Below are 22,713 nucleotides of genomic sequence, written 5' to 3' on the forward strand. Positions count from 1 at the left end.
GTTCTATATTCAGCCAATTGGCAGGCAATACATTGCATTTTTATGGAGCGCACAATTAGTCATCTGAACTTCAACTATTTCAGTTTGAATCTAGCACACCTAATTTGTTTCTGATGCTAATCTTTAGACTACAGTGTAGCTCCACTACTTTCAACAGAGGGTGTGTATTTAAGAGCCTTCCCAGTTTCAACGTCAACACTTTGAAATTACGAGCCAATGTAAGCTGAAAGTAAAAGCAGACTGTATACAAACTTGCCACTTGTATTTGTATATATATTTTTAATTCAGATTTTTTTTCAGTAATACCAGATGAACTAATTAACTACTTTATCATTTTCTACAGATGACTATCAATACAGATGAATGGATACATATCTAAACACATACAATTTGTGTATATATCCAGCTCTCTCACTCACCACCTCCCCCCCTTGCCGAAACAGTTATGGTTGATTAGCACAGCAGGTCCGTTCCATGCTGGGAATAAAGCCAAAGGCTAAAAATAATATGATAAAAATAAAGGCTGTGCTGCAATGGATGCACGTAGACTCCCAAGAACTGGGTTATTTAGAGGAATCTCTGCGGACCAAAAAAATCACCACGTCCAGCAGATCTTTTCCACATTTGCATCAGCTGCCTCTTGGCCAATAACAGGGCTCCAGATTGATTTCTGACACTCGGAGAAAAGTGCTGATTTAAAATCAGTTAATGATAAAACAGGGGGAAAAGACTTGGTCCAGTGACAGAGCATCTCTTTTGCATGTGGAAGGTAAGAGGTTGAGCATCCCTGTCTGAAATTGTGGAGATGCACTGCCAATCAGTGTAGACCAGGCGTGGGGATCCTTTGGTCTTTCAGAGTTTGATGAATCACAACACCCGCAAAACAACAACAAACAAACCTATGGTCACGTAAAGCATACTCAATAAACACACGAGACGTAACCAGCAGTGTTCTTAGATAAATAAGGTATACCATTCATAGTATCAAATTATAAATTTCAACGGAAGTAACTCATAAAGTGGATCAGATCATTCTTTAGTCAGTTCATACATAAGGTCCATCCGTGTAATGGTGTCTATTCCATCTGTCTTTTCCTAAAGTCCAAAAAATCCACATGAAAGGTTGTTACAGCTCCACAAAATCCTTAATAGTAGCTGCTATTATGCCATAAGATCCACTGTTCTGTAATATCACATATAAGCTTTAAGTACTGATGAAGCCCAGGACGACGAAACAAGGCCAATATTCTGAAAATCCTTGTCTAGACTCTGTGTAAGGATTTTGTGGAACTGTAACAACCTTTCATGTGGATTTTTTGAGTTACTTCTGTTGAAATTTATAATATGATACTATGAATAGTATACCTTATTTATCTAAGAACACAGCCGGTTATGTCTCGTGTGTTTATTGAATCACAACGCCCATCATTCCTGGCCGCTGGCCATGCTTGCTTGGACAGATAGGTTGCTGAACTAAAACTCCCACGTACAGATTGGGCTACTGAATCTCCAGAGGAAATTGTACTCCATCTCCAAGGAAAACTGTACAAATGGGAAACTTCCAGAAAGAGGTGAACAAAAATGATCGAGGAACTGGGGCACCCTTCCTCCTTAAGATAAAATGTTGAAATATTCTGGGGAGCTAACTTTGGAGGGAGGCTGTGATTGAGTCTCATAAAGTTACACAAGCTGTGAAGGAAACAGGGTGTTTTTCTCACATAACTCAAGATCACCAGCAAAAGTGATTGGCAACAAATTCAGGGCAGACCAAAGAGTACTTGCACAATTATTTATGGAATTTGCAGTCACTTGATAGGGTTATGCTGCCCCCGCCCCCCAACACACACACTTAGGTAACTTGAAAAGCAGATTAGATCACATGGAGGACAGGTCTGTTTGCAGCCACTAGCCATAACAGCCAAATGGCCAGTTTACCTCTGAATGCCAGTTGCCCGTAGGCTTTCCTAACATGCTTCTGAACTTCCCACTATAGGAGACAGGATTCTGGACTAGACAGACCTTCTGATCCAGCAGGGCTCTTATTGTGATATGATGTTCAGGATCAAACCCAGAATAGCAAATATGGTACATTATTGAAGCAGTGTCAAAGATACAGGAGGGATGGCAGCTAGCCAAGTTTTCTGCCCGGGGTGAAGCCTCCAGAGGGGTGCCATTGAGGCTCCCAGCCTGAACGCAAATGCACATACAGAGGGTGCCAAACTGGGTCTCTGCCCTGGTTATAGTAAGCCTAGTTTCGCCACTGATAGAAGCAGTGTGAGACCTCAGGCCTGAAGGCCAAATGTGGCCCTCCAAGTCTCTCTATCAGGCCCTCTGACATCTCGCCAGGCCATACTCAGTCTTGGCCCTGCTTTGAAAACCATCTGAGTGTTTTGACTGTGTGGAATGAACTTCAGTAATGCCTCTTGCTTCCCTTAGTGTGTGTGTGTGTGTGTGTGTGTGTGTGTGTGTGTGTGTGTGTAGAAAGACAGAGAAACCAGCATACTGACAAAGGTAAAATTTGCATTAATTGCTCTGTCCACTTTTGCCTCTGGTGGTACCACCACTGCCATATGGCCCTCAACAGGTGGCTCCAAAATAAATGCGGCCCTTGGCTTTAAAAATGGCTCCCCAACCCTGACCTACTGTGTCATGTTTGTAATGGCAGACCTTTAAAAAAGTACCATCTGATTGGTTGATTATGTTTCCCTCCTGGAGCCTGATTGGGCTGCTGCTGCAGGCAGTTGTTGCATCCTAGTATCCCACCAGCCTAATAGGCTGATTAACTTCCTCCTGGGGTCTGATTGGGCTGCTCCTGCAGGCCAATCAGGTTGTTGCATTCTAGGATCCTACCTGCCTGTTGTTTTAGGATCCAAGCTTAGTACATAACAACACCTCACCCAGGGTTACTTATTTACCTAAAAAGGTATCCTTTAATTCAACAGGCAGCATTCAAAGAGCTGATGAGACTCATGTAAATACTTCATGCAAGCACAGCAGAACTGGGGCTTTTCCCTTCAGCCTGATCCCCCTTCCTGCCACTCCCTCAAGATGCCACACCACAGATTGTTTCTGAACACCATCCAGGTTTAATAAGCTTTGTGGCCCCACAGGGACAAGTTGCCATTTAATGAAGCTTAAAGCCACTTTTGTTCGCAGAACTGCTTTCATGATTATTTGACTCCAGACGTTGTATAAGATAAAGTTGTATCCAGCTAAGCCATTCTCAGAAAAGGCCCCTTGAAATCAGTGCACCTAAGTTATTCTGCTTCATTGATTTCAATGGGTTTACTCAGAGTATGACTGAGTTACAAGCAAACCAATGAAATCAGCCTTAAGGAAGTATAAATGTAAGGTTTAATGCATTTGTATTCAATTCAAGATTTTTTAAAAAATTTAAAGCTATTTCATTTCTGTAACCTGTGCAGTATGAATCTGTAGGAAAAATACTGTGTATCTCAGACTGACACGGGGCTAGTCACACACTAGGGAGGCATGTCTTAGAGTTGTTTTGTATACTGTAGTTAGTGATAAAAGTTCTTCACACCTTAAATTTCAAGGGCATTTCTTTGAAGCAGAATGCATTGGCTTTCACAAGATGGCGTTTTTGATGCGTAAGTTCAGTTGAGTACAAAAAAAAAGGAAATCTCTGAAGATTTCTCTGGAGTAGAAGTTCAAAGATTTGTCTCTGGGGCCCGTTTCAGTTTCAAAAACAAAGTGCTTGCATTTTTCTCAAATATATTTTAAGTGAAGCATACACAGATGTTTATCTTAGAATTCATCCTTGCCTCAATCTGGTGGCAGGAAAAGGAAACAAGAAATGCCAGGTCACCTGGAGGAATATTGAAAGAACCTTAATGGATGGGCCCATGGAGCAAAATATTTCCTCCAGAATAATCAACAGAAGGATGAGCATATGGCTGTCCACATGCTACCCAGCCAGATTCAAAGTTCTGCTGTTAATTCACAAAGTTCTAAACAGTATCTTAAGGACCTTTCCTGATGCCCCACCTTGACCACTAAGATCTACTGATGAAGCATCCTTGATGGTCCCCACTGCTGCTGAGAGTCAGTTGGTCTTTAGGAGGGTCTAAGCCTTTCACATAGAAGGCCATGATGAACTCCTTGCTAACAGAAGTCCAGGGAGAATCATCCCTGCTTTCTTTCACACATCTTTGACAAACTGCACTGTTCAGGCAATCTTTTGCAAGCTTTATATTTTTGGCTGATATGCTGTTGATATTTTTACCGAGCTCATTGTTGTGCTGTTAGGTTTTTGCGTTGCACACCACCTTGTTATATTTTTCTATGGAAGCATGGTTTAGAACTATTTAAATAAATACATAAAATAAAAACATTACTCCAACTTTAAAACCAGGGCAATGCAGGCAGGCAGGGTGAAGGAGAGACAGGCCAAATCTGTTCTCCTGATCCAGTTAATATACATATACAAATCAGGCGAAGGAGACCAGGACAATCAGGCAAGAGTTCAGCTACTGGTGTGTAGAGCTCCCATACGTCCGAGTTTTCCTGGACACATCCGGGAATCAGGCTCCCTAAATGGATTTTGCTGAAGTGGCAAAACATCCGGGAAAACCTGGATGCATGGCAAAGTAGGGCAATCCTAAAAATGCTTTGAAATTCCCCAAGCAGCCCAAAAACATAGACCATAAGATGCACCTGGTTTTTGAAGGAGGAAAACAAGAAAAAAAATATTCTGAATCTCAGAAGCCAGAACAGCAAGAGGGATCGCTGCGCAGCGAAAACAGCGATCCCTCTTGCTGTTCTGACTTCTGGGATAGCTGCGCAGCCTGCATTCGCTCCATAAGACGCACACACATTTCCCCTTACTTTTTAGGAGGGAAAAAGTGAGTCTTATAGAGCAAAGAATACGGTATTTTGGGGGGAGATGTTCCCAAAAAGCTCAACAATTTCTCCTCCCTCCCCCCCCCCCAAAAAAGATGAACAACTTTGTCCGGATTTTCACTTTTGGGAATATGACAACCCTACTGATGTATCTTCACATAAGACCACCTTCCCTTTCTTGTACCATAGACACTGATCTGGGTATAGTGCCAAGAGTTCTAAGCAACAGCAACTACATATTATTAAAGAGGACAAGTAGTTTCCTTGCAAATCTTTTTATATTACTGGCATCACAGAGCTATTAATACAACAGCTTGGTCAACATCATCCACGTCCTCTTGGGCAACCATACTCATGATACCACCCTCAAAATGATACAGGGATATCAATAAAATATGCAATGTTACGTAAGAAAATAACAGAAGATGTCATAAAATAACTGCCATGTGTTACAGTTTCCCTGCGCTGAATAAGTAGCTAACTGATAAAAAAAAATTATTGTTAACTATACTGTCCTCTTTCAGAAAACAAATATCTGATTATTAAAATATTTTGCAGTTTGCCACATGGTTAAAGTCAAACAATGAAATGCACCAGTTTGAAAATATCCACTCTTTGTTACTGTAAAAATGAAGTCCTGCTATCAAATATCTACAAACCGTAACAACTTACAGTCTATTCAGAATTAAGTCCCACTGGATTCCATGGGACTTATTTTCAAGTAAACAGAGTTAGGAGAGCAGCCCCAGGCAGCAACTATATACCCATCTGCCTGTGAGTAAATGAATTCAGTGGGACTTACTGCTGAATAGACAAGGTTAGAACTGTGCTGGCGATCTTTCAGTTCTTGGCGTAGCTGGGATGAAAAGTCCCAGAACAGGAAATAAGCCATCATCAAAACAGCAATTCAGATTTTAGTGAAAGCCGTGTTAGAAGTATTTCAAAAGGCTACAACTTAGAAAGATAGCAGAACTGCGTGTCTAGTCCACCTTTTTCCTCCTGATTTTAGACCGATTGTAGAATTTCAAGATACCGCCTTTTAACTGGAACACCCCCAAACTAATGCTATTTCTTTTAATGAAAGTCAATAGACTTCCAGTGTTAAGGTCAACTACCACCGGGGAAGTCTAATATTTTGAGAGAGCAGCAATCCCTGTTCCAAAGGGAAACTCAACCACACAAAGAGGCGCCTTTCTGATCCCGCTGGGTGCTTTGATACTTATTCCAAAGGTAAAGACATAGTTGATCTTTCTTACCTGCAAATCAGCCGGTTCTTTACCAAAGCTGTGAAGATATCTTGAAACAGCTTGTGCTGTGGATGTTGACTAAATTTCCTCTCATTCTTGTAATTCATACTAAGGGGAGAAAAGGCAAATGGGCATTGCACAAGGCATAAATGCTTTTGCTCACAGTAATGGGATGCTAAGAGATGGTTGTCTGTGCAGGAAAAGCATTTTTTACTACAGTGACTTAATGAAAATGACCACAAAGATTACTAGGTTACAATCAATGTACTCCAAACTGAATTCCTGCTCCTGCTTGGACTCACTGGTCAGCACCCAGGGGAAACAATAGCGCAAGTCCCTGTCAGAAGCTTGTCCTACACTTGAGTAGGATCCTGGCAGAGACACATGCCCGACTGGCATGTTCCCTCCCTCCTGGTCGATCGTTCGGGAGCTTCAAAGGCTTTCTTCTGCCCGAACATCACAGCGACCGATGCCAACAGACACCAGCACACTTAGGGATCGGCAGAGTGTTTGCACTTTGCGTAACAGACCTCAGCAACTCAGCATTTTGGCTAATATACTTTATTTGCATAGAAACACACATGGAACACTGCAACATGGCTCCCTCTCTCTCTAGCATCAGACAGCAAAGAGAAAGAACAAAGGACAATAGTCCATTTCACGGAACATAGTAACACAAACATCCTGTCTCCGTCACTTCCCACTCTGTGGAGTCAAAACATATACCGTCATGTGAAAGACAACAATCCCATGACTGCAATCATGGAGCAGGAATTCTAACAGTCCCTACCTCTCCCCTGAATGTTACAACTGCCACTGATGTCTTAATTTATTATCTCAACTTGTATGCTGCTCTTCCATATAAATATTGCAAAGTGGTCCACAAGAACTCATTCCATTCATGCCTGGTGTCAATTATCATAGGAGGGGAGCGTGCAAGGTTCAGCCAAGTTCAAGAGACAAATCTGAAAGGGCATCTTTCCCGGATGGCACACTAGCATAGTGCTGGTAGGACCTGGGTTCCTGGATGGACTGTCCATCAGAAGAGGCTTCTGAAACTCCTGTCTACAGTGTTACATGCAAAGCAGAAGTTCAGGATGACCGCAAACATCCTAAATTGCCTCCTGTATGCAAGGCAACAATGAAGGCTGCCATCTTATCCCCCAATACCTGGGAATAACCCTATCCAATTCAATAGGACTTACATCTGAGCCACAGTTAAGACAGCCCTGTCAGATGTCAATAATACAGTATGTCTTAAGGTCACTTACGATTGAATTTATTTACTATTATCCCATGAGGTTCTAGATGTCAGTTTGCATTTCTTAGTGCAAAAAGTATTGATCGGATGTGTAGAGATCTTTCCTATTCTACTTAATTCAAGAAGCTTCTGGAAGCTTCTCTGTGTGAAAGAAACCAATGATGTTTGGGTTATACCTTCAGAGAAGCTAAGTACAGCTGGTTTGAACTGGTTCTCTTACCTCTTTCTGTCAAGGTTATGCTGACTATAAAAGTAAGGCCAGATGGAGCCTGGGTTTCACTTTCTCTTTCTTTCCCGTCTGGTGTTGTGTTCTGTATGCTTATTGCTAAGGTTTAGTCTTGTTATAAGTTACTGTAAGTTTAAGTTAAGTCTGCTGCAACTGGATTTCTTATGGACAGTGCCAATCCTAAATTTTTTGGATTATGCTCATTTGCCTTCAGTAGCAGTAAAGCTCTGCTGGATGAAATATAATCGCCTGTGGTCTATTTTTTGGGAATCCTGCAACGTGTTTAAGATTTTACTCTGCTAACCATACGTTGGAATCTGCTCTGGATCAATACTGAGTAGAATTTCAATGACGCTAGAGCACACGCAATAGTAAAGATTATATATATAGCATAAAAGGATTTGAATTGGATCCAGATAAATAAAATAAACATTCATTTTCTTTTCTGCACGGTACCTAAAGTGTTCGAGTTCAACAGCTTCAGTTGATTCTTGCCATTGACCTCTACATCTCTCTCCACAAGGGTTGCTGGAGTATTGCTCAGACTTGGTCATGCTATTATTAGAACTTTCAAAGTTAAGGGCTGGCAGCTGCAAATGCAAAAGAGATTTACTATAAGACAAATGATATAAAGTGTTTAGCTGGGTCAGAGGAAAATACGTGATTGTCACTGGGACCTCGGGCAATTTAACCCTTGAATTCAAACAACAAGGAGATAATTTTTAAAAATAATAATCCAATATATACAGCAGATTTCAAAGCGCCCTAGGCTGTCTCTTCTCCGTAACTGCACACAGATCTTGAAAAGATGCAGCTGGAGTAGGCAGGGGGGAAAGGAATGAAAACATAGCAAGCATTCTCAAAGTGGCAGTTGGGTGCACATGATGCAGAAAGTTCTGAGCAGCAATAGCTGCTTAGCCTTGTTGAATGCTCTCTAAGAAGCAGGAAGCTTGCAGCTATACTTTTCAGGGAAATTTAAAAAACCTGGACCAAAAACCGAGGAGAGATCTCTCCTCAAATAGCCTTCCTGGAATAGAAAGCACCTGCTCTACAGAAGTAGACAGAGAACAAAGTGAGCTTATTAAGAGCAGGGAATGAGAGCACTGCCTCCTGAGAATAAGTTGTTTATGTACACAGCAGGGATGAAGAACTTGTGGCCCTCTAGATGTTATTAGACTCCTCCTCCCCTCAACCCCAGAAAGCATGGCCAATGGTGAGGGCTGAGAGGAGTTGTTGATGACAGCTCTCCATAATAGGGTACCAGAGAAAAAAGACTTATTTAAAGGGCACAGGCAGTTTCTTAAAGAAATACTTTTACTATCGGCATGACCTACCTCAACACACAAATCCCATCTACACTATACATTTAATACAGTATCATACCCCCAGAATCCTGGGAAATGTAGCTCGTTGAGGGTTAGGAACCCCCTATTGCCCTCTCAGAGCTACAATTCCCAGAGTTCCCTGCGAAGAAACAAATGAAAACCCATATGCAATGGGTTCCTTCTTTTCAACTCCATCCATTCCTAAAAAGGATTCCCCCCCCACCCTCATGTTTACGCAGAGCCTGAAAGCTGCTGTTCAAAAATTAATTTTGAATATCTGAATATTAATTTCGAGTATTTTCAAAATCAAATTAATTTCAATAATAATGAATAAATTAATAATTACAGTCTGTCGTTACAAAATGGCTAATGAAAAATACCTGTTGTTTGCTTGACTGGACATTTAGTAGTGCCAGAAGCCTTTTAAGGTCTGAGTAATCCCTAGGAGAAACATAAATTATATGCTTATTAACAACACATTACACTACCTTATTTCATCAGTAAGTAATCTAAATGAAATAATAATGAAGTTTATATTTCTATGGCATTGTATCAAGCATTCCACAATATTGCCTCAGCGGTCTGCTCTACACACCCACAATTTCTATAGGCTTCTTAACCACCAATTGTTTCTGTCAAAGTGAAAAGGTCTTGGTGACCAGAGTAACAGTCACCATGTACACAGAGCGATTCAGATTAAACTATTCTGTCTGGCAGCTGGTGCAGATTCCAGAGAGTCACTGCTGACATTTAGCGAAAAGCACAGTACCCTTGAAGTTTGGTATCAGTTGCCTTGTCTGTGGTCTTCACCTTCTTGTGTTGATCAGGCATTGTATAACATCAAGGCATCAGGATTAACACATCATGCCTCTGAAGAGAAAACAAATGTAAAAATGTTGTTTTTTCACTTGACAAGTGAAGGACAATACCAGTAGATAACCTGAGTAATTGGAGATAGGAAAGAAAACAAAGAATACATAATAGGTCCAGGGATTAAATAAATCAAAAGAGCATACCCTTCTACATTTCTCCAATGAAAATAGGAATGTCCTATTCCATTAATATTATTTTTTTTTTTTATAATATTTTTTATTACGTTTCTTTCCAAATTTTATACATTACAAACAAATAAGGAGTTTACAAGAAACCATTTTTTTTTTTTTTAACAAAAATCCCAACTTGGACTTCCCCACCCCTTCCGATTCTGCGTTCTTTATATTAACAATGTCAGCAATTTGTTACCTTATGTCATACCTTATTGTAACTTTTACATGTTATGTATCTATATTCAATGTATTATGTCACAATTTTTATACCTTTAAAATAAACGTAACATGTTCAATTTCATATTATCTCCTTTTCTCTTTTATCACTTAGTTTACTATTTACTTAATCATAATTGCTAAAGCGTATCATTTCCAAATCATGCACCGTCTTAAGATTCATACAGTTTGTAATACTTTTGCAAGTAGTCTTTAAACTTTTTCCAGTCCACCTCAATTGTTTCTACATCCAAATCTCGGATTCTGCCGGTCAGTTCAGCTATCTCCATGTAGTCCATCAACTGCATCTGCCATTCCTCCAGCGTGGGTAAATCTTGTGTCTTCCAGTTCTTTGCGATGAGTATTCTTGCTGCTGTACTAGCATACATAAACAAAGTTCTGTCCTTCTTTAACACTTTCTGGTCTACCATGCCCAACAGGAAGGCCTCTGGTTTCTTGGGAAAGGTATACCTAAATACCTTTTTCAACTCATTGTAAATCATTTCCCAGAAAGCCTTAACCTTTGGGCATGTCCACCAGAGGTGAAAGAAAGTCCCCTCTGCTTCCTTACACTTCCAACATTTATTGTCGGACAGGTGATGTATCTTAGCTAACTTGACTGGGGTCATGTACCACCGGTATATCATTTTCATAATGTTTTCCTTCAAGGCCGTACTGGCCGTGAATTTCATTCCGGTGTTCCATAACCTTTCCCAGTCTTCAAACATAATGTTGTGTCCAACATCCTGTGCCCATTTAATCATAGCAGATTTAACTGTCTCATCCTGTAAATTCCACATAAGCAGCAAGTTATACATTCTAGATAACAGCTTTGTCTTTGGTTCTAACAATTCTGTCTCTAGTTTCGACTTTTCCACCTGGAAACCAACTTTTTTGTCCATTTTGAAAACCTCTTGAATTTGAGCATAATGTAGCCAATCTCGCACCTTATTTTTTAGTTTGTCCTGGCTCTGCAACTTCCAATTGTCTCCAATTTTTTCAGTCAATTCCCAATATTTCGGCCAATAGGCCTCCATATTGGGTCTTTTTCGGGCCTTGGCCTCCACTGGTGATAGCCACCTCGGAGTTTTACTCTCTAGTAAGTCTTTATATTTCATCCAGACTGCAAAAATTGCTTTTCTGACAATGTGGCTTTTAAACAATTTATGTGCTTTAATCTTGTCGTACCATAGGTATGCGTGCCATCCAAAAGCATTATTAAAACCTTCCAGATCTAGGACATCGGTGTTTTCCAACAAAAACCAATCTTTCAGCCAGCAGAAGGCTGCAGCTTCATAATACAACCTCAAGTCCGGCAGGGCAAACCCCCCTCTTTCTTTCGAATCTGTTAATATTTTAAACTTTATTCGGGGCTTTTTGCCCTGCCAGATAAATCTAGATATATCCTTCTGCCATTTTCCAAAGCAATCCACTCTGTCCACGATCTGTAAGGTTTGAAACAAGAATAACATTTTCGGCAACACATTCATTTTTATAGCTGCAATTCTTCCCAACAAGGAAAGTTTCAATCTTGACCAAATTTCTAAATCCTTTTTAACTTCCAACCAACATTTCTCATAATTATCCTTAAATAAATTCAAATTCTTGGAGGACAAATAGATCCCAAGGTATTTCACTTTTTTAACCACATTCAGTTCTGTTTCTCTCTGAAACCCCTCTGTTTCTGTAATTGTTAAATTTTTGGTCAGAACCTTAGTTTTTTGTTTATTCAACCTAAATCCCGCCACCCGACCAAATTCAGATATAAGTTCGAGAACTCTTTTTGTACTGGATTCTGGCTCCTGCAGTGTCAAAACTAGGTCATCTGCAAAAGCTTTCAGTTTATATTGTTTCACTCCGACCTCTATCCCTTGTACCAACCGGTCCTCTCTGATCATATTCAATAGCACCTCCAGGACTGAAATAAATAACAGAGGGGATAGAGGGCACCCTTGTCGTGTCCCTTTTTCAATTTTAAATTCCTCCGTCACCACATTGTTCACTATTAATTTAGCTTTTTGTTCTGAATAGATTGCATGTAATCCATTCTCAAACCCCCGTCCCACTCCCATCCCTTCCAAGTTCTTCTTCATAAACATCCAAGATATGTTGTCAAATGCTTTCTCCGCATCAATAAAGATTAACACCGCCCTTGTGTTCCTGTTAGTCTGCAAAAGTTCTAAAATGTCAATGATGTTTCTAGTGTTCTCATATAAATGTCTACCAGGGAGAAAGCCAGCTTGGTCTTTATGAATTACTTCATTTAAGACTTTTTTAAGTCTATTTGCCAAAATGTCTGCAAATATTTTGTAATCCACATTTAGGAGTGAGATGGGACGGTAGTTTTTAAGCTGAGTCTTTTCAGATTCTGACTTAGGTATCAATGTGATGAAGGCTTCTTTCCACGTTTCTGGTGCCCTCTTCCCATCCATAATCTGGTTACATACCTCCAACAAAGGTTGTATCAAATAGTCCTTCAGAACCTTGTAATATTTGGAGGTAAGTCCATCCGGGCCTGGAGATTTGCCTAGTTGCATATTCTGAATGGCACCTTCAATTTCCTGTGAGGTTATTGTAGAGTTCAAGATTGATCTTTTATCTTGAGTTATTTTTGATAGTCCATTTATCTTTAGAAATTGATCTATCTCTGATTCTTTCTGGGGCCCCTGTGCATACAGTTCTTTGAAGTATCTGTGGAAGCACCTCCTAATTTCTTCTGGTTTCTGTACGATCCTTCCATCAATCTCTAGATTTGTTATCGTGTTTAGCTTTTGTCTTTTTTTCAGCTGCCAAGCTAGCAGCTTTCCACATTTATTTGCTGATTCAAAAGATCTTTGCTTCATCTGTTTTATTTTCCATTCAATCTCCTGATTAATCAATTTTGAGTATTCTGCTTGGTGGAATTTAATTTCTCTCAGCACCTCCTTGGACTTTGGTTTGGTTCTCAGTTTTTTTTCTCCTTGGTGTATTTTCTCCAATATTTTGTCCTTCTTTCCGTTCCAGAGTTTTTTCTTGATTGAATTCTGTTGTATCAGAAACCCTCTCATAAGAGCTTTGCTTGCGTCCCAGATCGTTCTTTTTTCAACTGTAGTATTCAGATTTATCTCAAAATAGTCCTTTAATGTTTTTTGGGCCTTTTTCACAATCTCTTGATCTCTTAGTAGTGTGTCATTCATTCTCCATCTGAAGGAACCGGGTTGAGTTAATCTAAGTTCTATTTTCAAGGCGTTGTGGTCGGAGCATGTTTTTGGGCAGATTTCCACCTTTTTAGTCTTGGGTGCCAGCCCCCTGGAGGTCCAGATTTGGTCGATCCTTGACCAAGACAGGTGGGCCTCAGAGAAAAAAGTTCCTTCTTTACCTAGGGGGTTCTTTGTCCTCCATATGTCGATCAAATCCAGATTGTCAGTCAGTTCGAAAAAAGTTTTGGGCAGTCTGCCGTCTGATGTTAAGTTTTGGTTGTAAGACTTATCCATATGTGTAGACACCACTCCATTCATATCTCCCATCATTATGATGTTAGCATAATCCAGATAGTCCAGCAACGTCTCATGCAGCTTCTTGAAAAATTCTGATTTCCCGTCATTTGGGGCATAAATTCCTAATATCAATATTTTTTCTCCTTGGGTTTGAATTTCAATTGCCAAAATTCTTCCTTGTTCATCCTTAAATAGAAATTTGGGTATCAGGCTCTCCTTAGCATAGATCACCACTCCTCTTTTCTTTACTTTGTCAGACGAAATAAATTCTTGGCCTAATCTTTTATTTACCAAAACCTTCCTGTGGAGCCTGGTCACATGGGTTTCTTGTAGGCAAATAATGTCCAATTGTTCTTTCTTCAATATGTGAAATAACCTCCTTCTTTTCTCCGGGGAATTTCCGCCATTTATATTCCAACTGAGTAGCCGCAGAGACATCCTGAACTATTCTGCTACACCTAGAGCGGTGTATCTTCTTTCTCCTCTGGTTCCGAAGGTGCAGGTATTGCTCCACCTGGGTTGGGTATAGGCCAATTAGCTGCTGCTTCTTTTTGGAGGTCTTCTCCGTGATCGTGCTGGAACTTTTGTAAGTCCTCTGGTGATCTTATTTTAACCTTCTTCTGTTTGTAAGTGAATGATAGCCCTTGTGGGAACTCCCACCTGTAAGGAATTGTGTTGAGTCTCAGCAACTTAGCCAAATCTGAATAGGTGGCTCTCAAGTCCAATAACTGTTTAGGAATATCTCGGTAAATTTCCACCCTTTTCTCTTGTATCACAATTGAGTTTTTGAAGTGTAGGCCTAGTATTTTGTCTCTCTCCTCCCTTGATCTCAAAGCTATTAAGCAGTCTCTGGATCTATCTTTTCTTACTAATCTTCCCAACCGAAAAGCCGATACAATTTTGAAATCAATTTCTTCTTTTAAGTCCCAGAACTTTGTAAACTCTGTTGTCAAAAGTCCTTTCAAATCTTCTTGTTCAATTTCTGGGACTGCCCTTAGTCTGAGGTTGGTCTCGCGATTTTTCAATTCCACCAACGAGAGATAGGTTTGTTGGTCCCCTATCTGTTTATGAAGAGGCTTGACTTCCGCTTTAACTTCCTCGACTTCTTTTTTAGCTGATGTTGCAATTTGAACGGCTTCCCCTGCCAGTTTACGATTCTCTTCTGTTGCTCCTTGCAATTTTTCAATTGCTTGGGTATGTTGGGAAACCTGATCTGTCAATTTCTGGATCGAGGATGTTGCTTGGTCAATTTTTGTTGATTGGTTATCAATTTTTTGATTTATTGCTGACAATTGTTCCAAAACTTGTTTCAGTACTGCCTCAGCTCCTCCTGCTGCCATATCTTCCTCTTCAGATTTTTCAGGCTTTTCGGTTTCTACTTTTTGTGTCGCAAGCACAGCTGGAACTAATAATCTACGTCCCTGAGTTAAAGTTGTTTGCAAAAGCTGTGCTTGCTTTTTTGCTTTCTCTTTCTCCTTAGCTTCCTTAGCTTTGGCTGCTCTTGTCTTTCCTGTGCCACTCATCAGTCAACGTTCAAGGTCAAGTGTTGTAATCCCATGGGAAAGGCAAGTCCAGAATTAAAAACAGTCTATTGAGAGAAGGTAAACAGAGAAACTTTCCCAGGCCTCTATATTCCCAATGTCCTCTAGGGGGAGTGCCACCAAAGTTTTAGTAAGAAGAAGGTAACTTTCCGCAATTAAAGTCTCTTTGTTCCAACTTTAAAAACAATTTTAAAAGCAAATTAGTTCCAGCACGCTAAAAGAAAGGTCCTGCAGAGCCCTTTTAAACATATAACAAAGTTCCAGCAAGGTGCCTGCAATTGTATCCACTTCAGCTAGGTGAGCTCAAAATTACACTATCCAGTTACAAAAGTATCTGGAAGCTTGCAACAGTTCCGCAGTTTAAACAACTTTACCCGGCCACCCGGGAATTTGGGGTTAGAGTCTTCCCTTGCCCTTGGGGTGTCCGCTCCAGGTCAATTTTATGCTGTATTTATTCTTTAAAAGTAAAATTCAAATGTGCACGAAAGTCCCGATTTAAAGCTTCAAAGCTTCCCTGTTCACAGCGCTTTCCGCTCTTTAGACCGTCTGCTTTGATCTTGAAAGCAGTGTCGGAAGACGGACTTCCTCTTTCTCGTCTCCCGTTTTTAGCCAAATTTTCCGATTTGATTTGTAGAATCTTAGGTCCTTACTCACGGGTTTGATGTTTCAGCCCGATGTTTCTTGGAAGAAAGGTCAGCGCTCATCCGTGACAGCCGCGCGGCTTCGCCTCCGCAGAAAGAGCGATGAACCCACAGCACCGCTCCCCCTCCTTCACTCCGGAGCCCCTTACGGGGTTCCTTTTGTGATTTCGGGGTCGCTCCAGGTGCCCGCCGGGTCCCACGGCCACGGACTCACTCTGCCCGTGGTTTATCTTGATGGGTTGCCGCTGCGCCGTCGCGAGCAACCCTTTTCTGCGGTGCCCCTCTTCAGAGCTCGAAGAGGTCCGCCATCACGGTTTTGCGCCGCCTCCGGAAGCTATTCCATTAATATTATTAATACCCCACCCATCTGACTGGGTTGCCCCCACCACTCTGGGCAGCTTCCAACATATATCAAATCATAATAAAAGATTAAACATTTTTTTTAAAATCCCTATTCAGGGCTGCCTTCAGATGACTTCTAAAGGTTGTGTCTCCTTGGCTCAGGGGTCGCATAACTCCGTAACCTCCAACATTTCTCTAATGAAAATAGGGACAGCCTAAGGAAAAGCAGGACATTCCAGGATCAAATCGGAAACCAGGGTGGCTTCTGTAAATCTGGGACTGTCCCTAGAAAATAGGGACACTTGGATGGTATGAAAGAGCTATTTTAGCTTCTCTTTAAAACTCCTGCTTACGAAGTGGGATTCTTCACCTTCGTTGTTTTTAACCACAAACCTACATGTCATATCTCGAATCGCTTTTGAGATACTTCTCACTTTCAAATATGGTTTGTCACACAGCATGTGCACGTCAAGGGGAAAGGGGATCTGTTGTTCAAGAACTTAAACGCAAAGTTGAGTGGAATGGAGCTTTCAGAGATCATGGTCAAAATATGCACAAAGTCTAATTTCTTTGGATTCCCATTTCGATGGCTGGGGGGTGGGGAAGCAGGAACTAAAAAGATGAGTGGCCTGTTAGCAACCACCTATTATTGATGACTGGTTTCCATATTGGTTTGTACATTCCAAAACGATAAAAAGTTCTCTTTAAAAAATAATAATTAAGGAAGTGCTGACACCTGTTCCTCAAAAGCCTTGATAAATGTACTGACATATATAATATACTATGGTGTGCAAATTTAAAAAGAAGTGCTTTTTTCTGGGGGTACTCAAAAGTACACAGTACTGGCACACACACACGCCCTCAAAAAAAAATGTCAGAAGTGTGATGCTTACTGTAACAACTTCATGGTGTGTACCAGCACCATTTTTCTATAAAAGGCACAAATAATAATAATAATAATAATAATAATAATAATAATAATAATAATAATAGTGTTTCAAAGTTAAATCTGACAGAGAACAAACCACGCACTGCATATGTTCCAAAGCTAAATCTGACACCGAAAAGAGATCCTAGTGGCTCTCCCCGGCCTGCTCTCCGGGGGCCGCTGGGAATTCCCATCCAATCATAAATTATGGGATGGGAAACTCCACAAAACGCTGCTTCCTTCGTTCCTCCCAAGCATCCCCTTCCTCGCTCTACTCACTTCGCACAGGGAGGGGCGGCGCCCTGGATTCCCGATCTCTCTGCCCCTCCCCAGTATGCAGATCCACCGCACCTCTCCGTTATTATTTTTTAGGATTCTTCTTATTACTATTTTTCAATCCGAGCCAAAAAAGACCGAACCCCCCCGCCCCGCTGAGCGAGCCAACTGACAAACGTACCAGCCAATGAAAGCGCGCCTCCTTCTAAACGATCGATTCCTTCGACCAATGGCGAGCCGCTGCGAAGGCGGCTGCGCTTCAGGGGAGACGGATAACGCCGCGGCTGCTGTTGCCATAGGAACGGGAGAAGCCGCTCGGGGCTCCCAGCCCCGCTCGCCGTAGTGGAAAGAAACTCTCGCGCTAAATTCTCGGTAGGCGCGGCTTGGCGCGGTGACGTCACCGAGCGGCCTTGCAGGAGCCTTTTTCTGATTGGCTAATGGCGGCCCTCCTTCTGCAAGTACCCGGAAGCGGGCAGAAGGGGAAAGATTACCGTATTCACCCAAAAGGAGGAGTGGGAATTGTAGGCTGGCGCCACGTCGCTTGCGGGTTTGGAAGGCAAGGCCGAATCCAGAGTCGGAGGGTGTAATTCCATTACGTATTATTATTGAGCGTGTACAGACTGCTGCTTCACATCCAGTCCTCTCCAAAAGGTCTTAAGATAATATTTTTTTTATTATGATTAATGACCGCAATAAAAAAATAGGGCTAACCTAACCTATGTAGCAAATCAGATGTACTGATTTGGAAGAGAGGGGGAAATGAATTTATAGAACACAGCAGCGACGACACTCCGTACATATATACTGAAATTTTATTTGCTCCAAATCGTTGAAACAACCAAATTAAGGGGCCTGTGATTAGCTCTCAAACATGCTGAGGATCTGTAAAGATGATGCTTTGGAATACGTGTAGGAAATCTCACCTTCTGAATGACCAGCTTCCAAAGATTATGCTTTAACTATGGTATGGTTTCCAGTTAGCTATTCTGTCTAAGCAAGATGTGCAACTATGCAGAATCTCAGATGAGATTCCTGCATTGCAGAGGGTTAGACTAGATGACCCCCCAGGATCCCTTCCAACTCTACCAAATTCTAGGATTCTACGGCACTTCATACCATCCACTCCCCAACAGATCCCTTGATGTTGCTTTGTTGCAGTTGGGGGCATTTTGTCCTTTTGTGCCGTACGTTTTAAATGGGACTGCCCTTTTTATTTTATTTTGAAGTTGAAGGCACTTGGGGAGCCTTTTGGGCACAAGAACATAAGACTTCTCTTCGGGGCCAGTCCACCCATGAGGCAAGGTGACATAACTGCCTCAGGCAGCAGGTACCACAGGGGCAGATCTGCCCACCGCTGAATGCACTGCCTGCTGCTGCAATGTGGTCCTTGGAGGCCAGATCTGTGACTTCCTTGGGTGGCCAGTGCCACCTCTACAGTGGCCTCTTGGCAAATGGGTGGTGCTGCTGATCTCCTCTCATCCTTGTTCCTGATGTGTAGATCTTCGCTCACCTCTTATTCCTTGGTGCACTATTTTGTGATTGATCTCAGGTGCCAATTGTATTGGGCTGGCTCTGTTTCTCGTGCTCAATTTCAATAGACCTACAGCCTAGAATAGAATTGGCAAGACTGAACAGAACCAAATCTTACCACAGAAAGAGCAAAAACATGCAATATGGGTAAAGCTGCAATATCTAATATTTATCCAGAGTTATATTGCGAATCTTTAGACCACTCCTCAACTCTGATCAAGCATCTCTTTCTGACCCTTTACATTGTAGTTTTTATTAATTTCTCTTTTAAAAATGTAATATTTTCCTGTTTGCCTTTTAACATTCTGCACAGCCCAACTACAGTAGTACCTCGGGTTACATACACTTCAGGTTAGACTCCGCTAACCCAGTAATAGTACCTCAGGTTAAGAACTTTGCTTCAGGGTGAGAACAGAAATCGTGCTCTGGCGGCGTGGCAGCAGCAGGAGGCCCCATTAGCTAAAGTGGTGCTTCAGGTTAAGAACAGTTTCAGGTTAAGAACGGACCTCCAGAATGAATTAAGTACTTAACTTGAGGTACCACTGTACTGTACTAACCTTGTCTCCTCTTAATGGGAAGAATCTGTGCATACTGCTATGGCTTCACCCTCAAGTGCTGGCATACTTTTGTATGCCAACAAAATTATTTGGGTGCCAGTTACAAATAAGGCAAAGGATTGACTGGAATTCAGGGCAAGATAGAAGGGTAAAACAGCATCACCTTGTCCCATACAGTTCTTTAAAATCTGAGTATTTGCAGGGCAGATGTGGGAAGGAAGCTGTTTCTTCCCACTTTCCTCGATCCAATAAACACAGGACAAGAAAACAGAAAATATGTATTTTTCCTCTCTTCATTTTTCTTTCTTTTGCTAATATGGGAGGAAGAATCAGGTGTGTAATATAGGAGTGTACATTTCAGCATACCTTGTGAAATAAATACCATTCCAGTAAATGTCTTTTTCTGTTACCAGTAAAGGTAAATCTGCTTTCTAGTGTCACTAAAAAACAAAACTCAAGTTCTCAGTGGCTTCCTCTGAGTTTTATGATAGTAAACAAGATAGAACTAAAAAGGTTATTGCATTGGAAGTGCATAACTTGCCCAATCACCCACAAAACTGTCAGCACTGCCAACACTGGGGCAGATTAACCCACCTCAAGCCTACAATGGCTGCCATTCATTCCTATGAGAAATACTCTACTCTAGAGATCCTTGAATTATATTGGTCTTCAATTCACTACAACCCCTGCCCACCACAGTGATAGGATTTTGAGCATCTATAATATAACACAACTTCAATTCAAAAGATACATATTGCAGCATTATACAGTGGTACAATTTGTAGCATCGTTTTGTAGACTCACAGCTCTTACTTGCTGGTTGTGCAGTTCTTAAACACATGGCAAGAACTTCACTCTAAACTAGACTAGCTAGATAAAAGTTAGAGCACCAGAGAGCTTTCATGTATTATATCAGTAACATTAACCCTGCATAACAAACAACATGTGATTAAAGATTAACCGAAAACGTCAAATTCAGTGGCATTTTATTGCTTTTTGTCAACTTTTTGAAACATTACAAAAAATAGTTTTCGCAACATTCATTAAACAAATTATAAAGGCTGGATTTTTCACAGTACATGTTGGAGAATTTTTTGTAGGCATTATATAAATTAATAAAATATTGTTTCTACATTTGGAACAGTGTTAACTTGCTTTGGATTTTATTATAAAAGGAAATGTTATATGCAATTAGAAAACTGTCATAAAAACTGGAATAAAGTGTGGAATCACACTGCAAATCAAAGTAAATGTTTTTGTTCAGCTCTGAACACTGGAAGACACACTTACAAAACAAAGCATCAATAACAAATGGGAAATGTTACAAAGGAATTCGTCTCCTGACTAATAAATTGCATTATAAAAACCTGGCATTAAATAAGTTACTCCAAGACTGCCGAATAGTGACAATATGTACTAAATATGAAAAACTTTATTTTCACACCAATTGCAACCATTTTCCTATAATTGACAAATTTACTAAAAAGTTTTAAAATAAAAAAACTGCAAGTAGTAAAATCACAAGACAATATTTTGTATTCAGAATACGAGTATATATTGACACAACTATGTGCCTGTACATTCACTAAAATATATGGTTCTTCACAACATTTGTACTGTATTAGGTAATGGATGGCACCTATAATCAATCATTCTAAAAAAACATTAAATTACTGACCAAACTTAAGAAAAGCAAAAGCAAAATACATTCAAAATGTTGTGCTAATGATCTACAAACTCTGAACTGGTAACTTCAAACACAATGTATAAAACATATGTATAATACATAACCCCTTTAAACAATGCATACCAGTGCATTTTGGTTTTGCATTTCATCTATCTGTGACATTTTTACATTTGGAACTTACTTTTACAATGGGCACATTTTACAAGACTACTGTACATAGAGATAAATGTGTTGGGGGGGGGAGAAACGTTCTGTTTGATGCTAAATGACTGACATGCTTTGTACACTATCTTGCACATTTTTGTTGATTATCTTGATAATCTGGAATAACCTGCCTTAAACACAGTTTGCAGCATGGAACATTGCAAACTAAGGATAATGAGTTGTTTGTGCATATCTAGAACAGAGTTTTACAAGTTCATACACAAACCAAAAACACCGGGTTGTTTAGATTCTATTGTGACACTAAGATGCTTTACAAAAGATGCCAGTACCAAGGTATCTAAAAAAAGTGCTCAGCTATTTAGTCTACTGGTTTAATGGAAATATACTGGCTTTAAATTAGGCTCCACCCTAAGGTGAATCAGTGCACAGTAAAGTTTACTCATTTACACCTTTTAAGGCAACATTTATTATCTACGTACAGTAAAAGCTCTGTCCTTCACTGTCTTACTTTAATACTATCCTTTTTTTAATTATGGAGAAGGAAATAACGTTTATACAGTATAATAAGCAGTAAATCACCTAGATTTTACCACTGGAATTCTCAGCATGTCATCAGGACTTCATATGCTATCAAATGTGTAAGATAACATTAACAAACAACATCGAAACAATCAATGCAGACTACATTGCAAGTCATGGTTATGCCTGGCACTGTATAATATTTTTACATAATTAAAATAAAATAAATATTGTGATTCTAAGTAGTTTTCAGATCTTTGCTTAAGTTACCAAAATTATTAACCCTTTGGCACTGAAAAGTTGATATGAACTGTTCAGCATTATGGAATTATAGGCTTAGAAAACAAAGGGTTAAAATTCAAGACAATCTGTTTGGATCTTTGCAAATTACTACCCACAGCTCTGAATACAGAATTTTTCAGTAATGGAAGACAAGTGTGAATAACTCTGAAAGCTACAGGCATGATTGTTGTTTTTTTACTGTACCAAATAGAACACATTGTTTTCAAACGTGATTGTTGAAGACGTTGAACACACCTTTTGTGAAGGAGATGGGGTAAGTGACAGGTGGTCATGATTTTCAAAAAAGAAAAAGTGCATATTTTCTGAAGAAGACTAAGGCACAAGCTACGTGAACCTCCAGGAATGAACGTTATAGCTATACTCTTACCAATATCAAAGATAAGCAGTACTGAAAAGCTAACTTGATGGTGCTGAGGCATCAGCTCTTCTGTTTAATGATGACCCATATCCCTACATGTTGATTTAATAAAGTTAACTTTTTCTTCAAACTGTGAATACATTTAGCAGCATTTAAAAAATAATAATAAAAGGAAATGCCACTGTTCAAGTAAATCTTAAGTGTCA

General features: G+C 40.3%; 1 protein-coding gene across 5 annotated transcripts in view; it reads right to left on the reverse strand.

Moving 5' to 3' along the window:
* NEK10 (NIMA related kinase 10) overlaps positions 1 to 17,728 on the reverse strand; it is a 110,244-nt gene extending 92,516 nt beyond the window's left edge. For 4 of the 5 annotated variants that reach the window (XM_053410572.1, XM_053410569.1, XM_053410573.1 and 1 more), the window contains exons 1-5: positions 17,392 to 17,498; positions 9,692 to 9,792; positions 9,303 to 9,363; positions 8,054 to 8,187; positions 6,120 to 6,218 (exon numbers count right to left, since the gene is read on the reverse strand). In XM_053410572.1, coding sequence (XP_053266547.1) covers positions 6,120 to 6,218; positions 8,054 to 8,187; positions 9,303 to 9,363; positions 9,692 to 9,753 — 356 coding nt within the window. In that variant the 5' untranslated portion in view covers positions 9,754 to 9,792; positions 17,392 to 17,498. Of the gene's footprint in view, positions 1 to 6,119; positions 6,219 to 8,053; positions 8,188 to 9,302; positions 9,364 to 9,691; positions 9,793 to 17,391; positions 17,499 to 17,569 lie in introns of those variants that run through there. The other variant, XM_053410571.1, reaches the window with a different exon arrangement.
* Between the last annotated feature and the right edge of the window lie 4,985 nt (positions 17,729 to 22,713).

This window comes from Podarcis raffonei, chromosome 12, assembly GCF_027172205.1.
Source record: "Podarcis raffonei isolate rPodRaf1 chromosome 12, rPodRaf1.pri, whole genome shotgun sequence".
NCBI classification, from domain to species: domain Eukaryota; kingdom Metazoa; phylum Chordata; class Lepidosauria; order Squamata; family Lacertidae; genus Podarcis; species Podarcis raffonei.